Source organism: Piliocolobus tephrosceles, chromosome 1, assembly GCF_002776525.5.
Source record: "Piliocolobus tephrosceles isolate RC106 chromosome 1, ASM277652v3, whole genome shotgun sequence".
Classification (NCBI taxonomy): Eukaryota; Metazoa; Chordata; class Mammalia; order Primates; family Cercopithecidae; genus Piliocolobus; species Piliocolobus tephrosceles.
Window position 1 is genome coordinate 215,516,940 of NC_045434.1, and position 6,537 is coordinate 215,523,476.

At 60.3% G+C, this 6,537-nt stretch overlaps 1 protein-coding gene across 1 annotated transcript; it reads left to right on the forward strand.

The window, feature by feature from the left end:
- Positions 1-2,156: 2,156 nt before the first annotated feature.
- On the forward strand, positions 2,157-4,115 carry HES2 (hes family bHLH transcription factor 2). Its single transcript, XM_023215325.2, has 4 exons — positions 2,157-2,294; positions 2,368-2,463; positions 2,730-2,829; positions 2,910-4,115. Exons 1-4 carry the CDS (start codon positions 2,250-2,252, stop codon positions 3,188-3,190), a joined length of 522 nt encoding a protein of 173 aa, XP_023071093.1. The 5' UTR covers positions 2,157-2,249; the 3' UTR covers positions 3,191-4,115.
- The last annotated feature ends 2,422 nt before the right edge of the window (positions 4,116-6,537 follow it).

A 6,537-nucleotide genomic window follows, 5' to 3' on the forward strand; every position in this document is an offset into this window, starting at 1 on the left:
GCCAAGCTAAGTAGCTTGAGCTGGGGATGAGAGGGAAAAGATCCACAGAGATTTTAGGCTCTTAAAGAACAATTCACTGTCTTGGGGGAGGCCTATTGAGGCAAATTGGTCTCAACTATGGAGAACAAGGTCTCAGGTTCCTCCAAGCCCTGCTGGGCCAAATATCTTTAATGATTTATTCTCACTTGTTAGGACTTTTTTTTTTTTTTTTTTTTTTGGAGACGGAGTCTCGCTCTGTCGCCCAGGCTGGAGTGCATTGGCGCGATCTAGGCTCATTACAAGCTCCGCCTCCCAGATTCACGCCATTCTCCTGCCTCAGCCTCCCGAGTAGCTGGGACTACAGGCACCCGCCACCACGCCCAGCTAATTTTTTTGTATTTTTTTTTTTTTTTTTTTTTGAGGCGGAGTCTCGTTCCCCCGGGCTGGAGTGCAGTGGCCTGATCTCAGCTCACTGCAAGCTCCGCCTCCCGGATTTACGCCATTCTCCTGCCTCAGCCTCCCGAGTAGCTGGGACTACAGGCGCCCGCCACCTCGCCCTGCTAGTTTTTGTATTTTTAGTAGAGACGAGGTTTCACCGTGTTAGCCAGGATGGTCTGGATCTCCTGACCTCGTGATTCACCCGTCTCGGCCTCCCAAAGTGCTGGGATTACAGGCTTGAGCCACCGCGCCCGGCCTTTTTTGTATTTTTAGTAGAGACGGGGTTTCACCGTGTTAGCCAGTATGGTCTCTATCTCCTGACCTCGTGATTCGCCCTCTTCGGCCTACCAAAGTGCTGGGATTACAGGCATGAGCCACTGCGCCCGGCCTTGTTAGGACTTTTTATGAGGGTTAATGCAGGCGCGAGCCTTAAAGCGTTAAGCCCTGAGCTTGGCACACAGTAAAAGTCCATGAATGGTGGCCTACCTTCCTTCCCATGCCACAGATAGGTATGGGTGGCCTGGGCTCCCCTGGCCCAGGCTTCCCCGGGCCCCTTAGTGTGTTCGTTGGTCTTCTTCCACCCTGCGGGGAGAACCCTGAAGGAGGGGGACGTGGGGCTAGCGACAGGGGTGGAGCTCGGAAGTGGGGTTCGGGAGACAGGGGTTCATCCAGCACCCTGGACAGGGCCCTCCTTGGCTCCGCCCCATGTGGCCTCCTCCCGGCTGGCGCTGTGGATCCTCCAGTCATCTCTCTGCCCGGTAGTTTGCAGTTTGATTCGCGGGCGTGGCCGTTGCCCCGCCAGCCGGTCGGGGGAGGGGAGCCTGGAGCAGATGGGCGGGGGACGCCAGCCAGTTTGCTGCAGCAACGGCCACGCGGCGCGAAGGCGGTCCTGGGCGGGCCACTGCGGCCCAGGCCGGCAGCCTGGACCCCGCACCCAGGACTGTCCCGCGCGCGCGTCACGTGAGCCCTGACTGTCCTACGGGGGAGAACCCGGACCCCTAGCCGGTGGGAATGAAAACGAGCTCCGAGGGCTCCCGGGCTGCCTCTGCTTCTCTAGGATTCCGTTTCCCCACCCAAAGCCTGGAGTCGGGTAACCAGAAGACTCTTAACTGGCAAGCCGCTGAAGGATTCTGCGGGATCCTTACAGCCGGGCATCCAGCGACTGGGGCCCTTGTCCAGGCTTGGCCTGTTCCCAGCGTCAAGGGCTGGAGCAAGTCACGATCTCTCTCCGGACCTCGGATTCCCTGTCCAGCTCAGCCCTTCACCCGATAAAGCAGCTGAGGGTGTGAGGCCCTCCCGCTGCTGTCCCTCGTGGGAGCTCCCGTAACCGCTGTGTTTCCTGCTCCGGCCCAGGGCGGGGCTCAGAGGAGATGCTGAACCCGAGCCTGGGGAATGAATGAAGGGCGGCATTGGAGAAGAGGGACAGTAGCTTGAGCCAGGCAAGGCCTGGCCCCACCTGGCCCTCCTGCCCTCGGGGTCACCAGCGAAGGCCCCCGATGGCGCCCTCACCACTCTCCCGCAGGTGCTCGCGGACAACTGGGGGCCGCCACCTCGCGGTAGATAGGACGCGAAGGCAGGGAGCGGGATCCCCGGGGGCGTCGCGGTCTCCCCTCCCGTCTCCACCCTGCGCAGGAACAAAGGCAGGAGGTGGGACCAGCGGGCTGCCGGACTCCGCGGGGCGGGGCGGGGCGGGCGAGCCGCTCCCTTAAAGCTCGGCCGCGGGCGCGGCGCGCACTCGTCTGGCACCAGCCCGGGCCGCGCCCGGGACCTCATTCCGGACCTCGGTTTCCTTTTGCGTGGGGCTCGCAGCTGCCACCGCTTTCCCGCGGAGCATGGGGCTGCCTCGCCGGGCAGGGGACGCGGCGGAGCTGCGCAAGGTGGGAACCGGGGACTGGGGGCGGGGCGGGGGACTCCGGGGACCCGTCTAACCACCGCGCCGCCGGTCCGCAGAGCCTGAAGCCGCTGCTGGAGAAGCGCCGGCGCGCGCGCATCAACCAGAGCCTGAGCCAGCTTAAGGGGCTCATCCTGCCGCTGCTGGGCCGGGAGGTGAGTGCGCCCGGGCGGAGGGCGGAGGGTCCTGGGGCGCGGAGCGGGGAAAGGGGGACGGGGTGCTCCTGCGGGAGGAACCCGCCAGGGGGTTCCGAGCGGCGCCCAAGGCGGAGGCTCGGTGGGGTGGGCGCGTCGGAGCGGACCCCACGCAGGCCACGGCGCTCCCCACACCCAACTCCCGACAAGAGCGCGGGTGCGCATGGTAGCCGGTCAGAGGTCTGTCTTGGTGGTTCTCTGTCCCTCTTCCTTGTGGCCGGGCGCAGAACTCCAACTGCTCGAAGCTGGAGAAGGCAGACGTCCTGGAAATGACCGTGCGCTTCCTGCAGGAGCTGCCTGCGTCGTCATGGCCCACGGCAGCGCCCAGTGAGTGAGCCCGCCCTCCCCTGCCGCGCGCCCTGCACCCCGCACCCCACCCCGCGCCTCACGCGGCTCTCTGCCCGCAGTGCCTTGCGACAGTTACCGCGAGGGCTACAGCGCCTGTGTGGCGCGCCTGGCCCGCGTGCTGCCCGCCTGCCGAGTCCTGGAGCCCGCAGTGAGCGCGCGCCTGCTGGAGCACCTGTGGCGGAGAGCGGCCAGCGCCACCCTCGACGGCGGGCGCTCTGGGGATTCCGGTGGCCCATCTGCCCCCGCCCCAGCGCCCGCGTCTGCCCCGCAGCCCGCATCCGCGCCCGTGCCCTCGCCGCCCTCGCCTCCCTGCGGCCCTGGCCTCTGGCGGCCGTGGTAGCCCGTCGGTCGGTCCACGGACCCTGCCGACTGCTTGGGACTTTGGGGCACTGGACAAGTTGAAGCTCTTGGTGGCGGCTGCTGTTCCCATCACGAGGGGCCAGCCCAGTACTCACACCCAGGCCGGAAGCCGGATGTTTGTGACTGGCGTGGCAGACTGAAAGTCCTGCGGCTGCGGCTCGGCTCGGGGAATAAAAGGAGCGTCCCTGCTTCAGCCCCCAACTTGGCGGGAGAAGAAAGGACAAGAGGCAGCAGGATGAAGAAGAAGCCCCCCCATCCCAGCTGGTGGAGATAGTTCTGGAACTGGACCCTGCAGCTGCGTGGGCAGCCGACACACCCACCCCAGCACTGGCACCAGACCAGAGCCAGAGCCAGGAACTGGGCAAAGTGCAGCTGTGCACCCTGCCTGGTCACTGCTCTCTCAGCCCTGCCTGCTCACTACTCTCCCAGCCCTACCTAGGTCTACCTTCTGCCCAGCTCTGCTTGGGACTTTCTGGGCACAAAGCAGCTAAGGGCTCTGGTCACTTCCAGGGCTCTATGGGGCAGCAGAGCAGAGCAAAAAGATGCATAGGCTGGGAGCCGTCACCTCCACTCCTAGGCTTTTCTGCCCAGAGCCCCCAATTATAGGGGCAGTATATATCCAGGGGTCTGTGCGGTGGGGCTGGGGGATTCCTTAAGTGACTTTGAGAAGGATTTGTTTTCCCAAGCATCAGTTTCACACCTGGGCACTGCCCCTCAGGCTATGCAGTCTTTCATTGTGAGGAAGGGGCAGACCAAGAATGAGGCTGCCTTGTGGCCTCAGGGAAACTTGTGGCTTTGGAGGATCTGACTCCAGCACAGAGTCTGTGCCAATGTGGGGTGAGCAAGGCCCCTGCCATGGAGCAGCAGGAATTAGAGGGATGGAGCAGGTTAAAGAATGGGAAACACCTTCTCTTGTTTTTTTTCCTTGCAAACTACTCCCTGCTACTCATTGAGACTGGTTACTGGAAGCAACTTGTTAAGATTTTTCTTTCTGGGTGGGTGTGGTGGCTCATGCCTGTAATCCCAGCATTTTGGGAGGCCAAGGCGGGCGGATCACCTGAGGTCAGGAGTTCGAGACCAGCTTAGCCAATATGGTGAAACCCCGTCTCTACTAAAAATACAAAAATTAGCCAGGTGTGGTGGCATGTGCCAGCTACTCGGGAGGCTGAGGCAGGAGAATCGTTTGAACCTGGGAGGCTGAGGTTGCAGTGAGCCAAGATTGAGCCATTGCACTCCAGCCTGGGCGACAGAGCAAGACTCCGTCTCAAAAAAATTATTTTTTCTTTCTTTTCCATGGAGGCCTGGAGTCTCTGCGAAGGCTAGGGAGGGGCTGCTGATCCCACGAGTGCCCACGAGGAGGCGGGGAGGCACTGGTGGCCCATAATCAGGCAAACACCCATCATTTCATGCGGGATTCATGAAATCATAGTCAGGCAAACACCTGTCATTTCATGGCTGAGCATTTGCAGAAGGTGGTGGATTCTCCCCCGAGTCCCCAAATCAGCAGCCTGTGCTAGGGACCAGAGCACCAGGGGCAAGAAGACAGAACCGATGTGGGGGTGAGGATGGTCACTAAATCCGACTGTGCCACACAAGCCCATGATGACCTTGGCACTGGTTTTGGGTGGCAGGATATGAAGGAAGCTGTGAGCATTATTGAAAAAATCATTGTTAAACCAACAGGGTGATGCTCCCAGCAAGGCTGTGCTGTCTTCTCACCTCCCTGGGCCCAGAAGGTTAGACTAAGCTCCTGGAGGGAAAGGCTGGGGCTGAGTGCACCTCCATGTCCCCAAGGCACAGGGTGCACAGTGGGTGCTCCCTGAACATAGTGGACTAGTGAGCAGGGGACGAGAGGACGACCCTGTAATGAACCTTGGACAGTTTGGCATTTCCCTTAACTCCCACTCCCATGCCCTGGGATCACTGTTGGATATTTACTCTGTGAGGACAAATACTAGGGAGGTGTGGAGAGGAGGGAGGGCAGGTTCCTCTTACTTTCACCCATTTCTGAGAACGAGCGCCTGTTGGCACTGTCTTTGTGAGCCTCCGGGAGCAGGTAACCTGTGGCCCAAGCCCACTTAGGACTCCACATCAGGCAGGCACAGGACTGGCCCCTTGTCACCATAAAAACTCTCAGTACAGGTTTAAACTCCATAAGAACTAACCAGCCAGGGGGACCCTTGCTTCCTCTCAGCCATCCTTGCCACCTCTAGCTTCTGAGAGTCCATCTCAGTTTGCAGTTCTGTGACTTGCATTGACCTGGCTCCAATCAAGCTACAATGCAAGCAGTCGGCGGGAGGGGGATTGTAGATGGGCTAGTGACTCACAGGGTCAGGCGCTTGGGGGAGCCTGAGTCAGGAGGCCAGTGGGCCCTGGAAGGGAGGGGGCAAGGCCGGGTGGGTGAGGTTCTGGGCCCCAGGCAAGAAGGCAGAGTTTCTCAGCAGGGGTGTGTGCAAGAGCTGCCCAGAAGGTCTCTGCTGGCTCTCCAAGTCAGGCTTGTGAAATAGGAATGCCGACATCCTCCTCCGCAGGCAGTGGCAGGTACCTCCTCCTGCCAGCTCCTCAGGTGCCCCCCAAGCCCTGTCTGATGGCCAAAGATGAGCGCAGGGTGGTGGGCTTTTCCTGTGCGGAGGGAGACTGATTCAAAGGGTCATTTATGACCCTTCACGAGTCCCACATCCTGCCCCATGGCCAGGTCTTGGGATGCCTGTTCCAAGATGGTTCTGTGACTTTGTGTGACTGTCTGATGATCGCCCCAGCTGGGGAAAAGCCTTCCATGTCTCTTCCTCATAAAACTAGTGGGCGAGGCCGGGCGTGGTGGCTCACGCCTGTAATGCCAGCACTTTGGGAGACCAAGGTGGGCAGATCACCTGAGGTCAGGAGTTCAAGACCAGCCTGGCCAACATGGTGAAACTCTGTCTCTACAAAAATACAAAAATTAACTGGGCATGATGGTGGGTGCCTGTAACCCCAGCTACTTGGGAGGCTGAGGCGGGAGAATCACTTGAACCCAGGAGCTGAAGGTTGCAGTGAGCCGAGATCGCGCCACTGCACTCCAGCCTGGGTGACGGAGTGAGGCTCCATCTCAAAAGCAAGCAAACAAACAAACAAAAAAACTAGCTGGTGAAATGATTCAGTGACCCAAGGACAGCCAGAGCACTAAGCTGCTGGGAACCCGTCTGTGCTGAAATGGAGATTTCCCAGGAAACTCAGGCTTGGGACAGGCCCTGGCCTGTTCCTCGGGCACCAGGTGATTAGGAGAGGTCGAATCTCATTTCCACGAGAGTGAGGATAAAGAGTCGGCTGCCAAAGAGGACTCCTCTCATA

Coding starts and splice junctions, on each gene's coding strand:
- HES2 (XM_023215325.2), top strand. CDS start 2,250: ATGGGGCTGCCTCGCCGGGCAGGGGACGCGGCGGAGCTGCGCAAG. Junction 2,464..2,729: donor TGCCGCTGCTGGGCCGGGAG/GTGAGTGCGCCC, acceptor GGCCGGGCGCAG/AACTCCAACTGCTCGAAGCT. Junction 2,830..2,909: donor ATGGCCCACGGCAGCGCCCA/GTGAGTGAGCCC, acceptor CTCTGCCCGCAG/TGCCTTGCGACAGTTACCGC.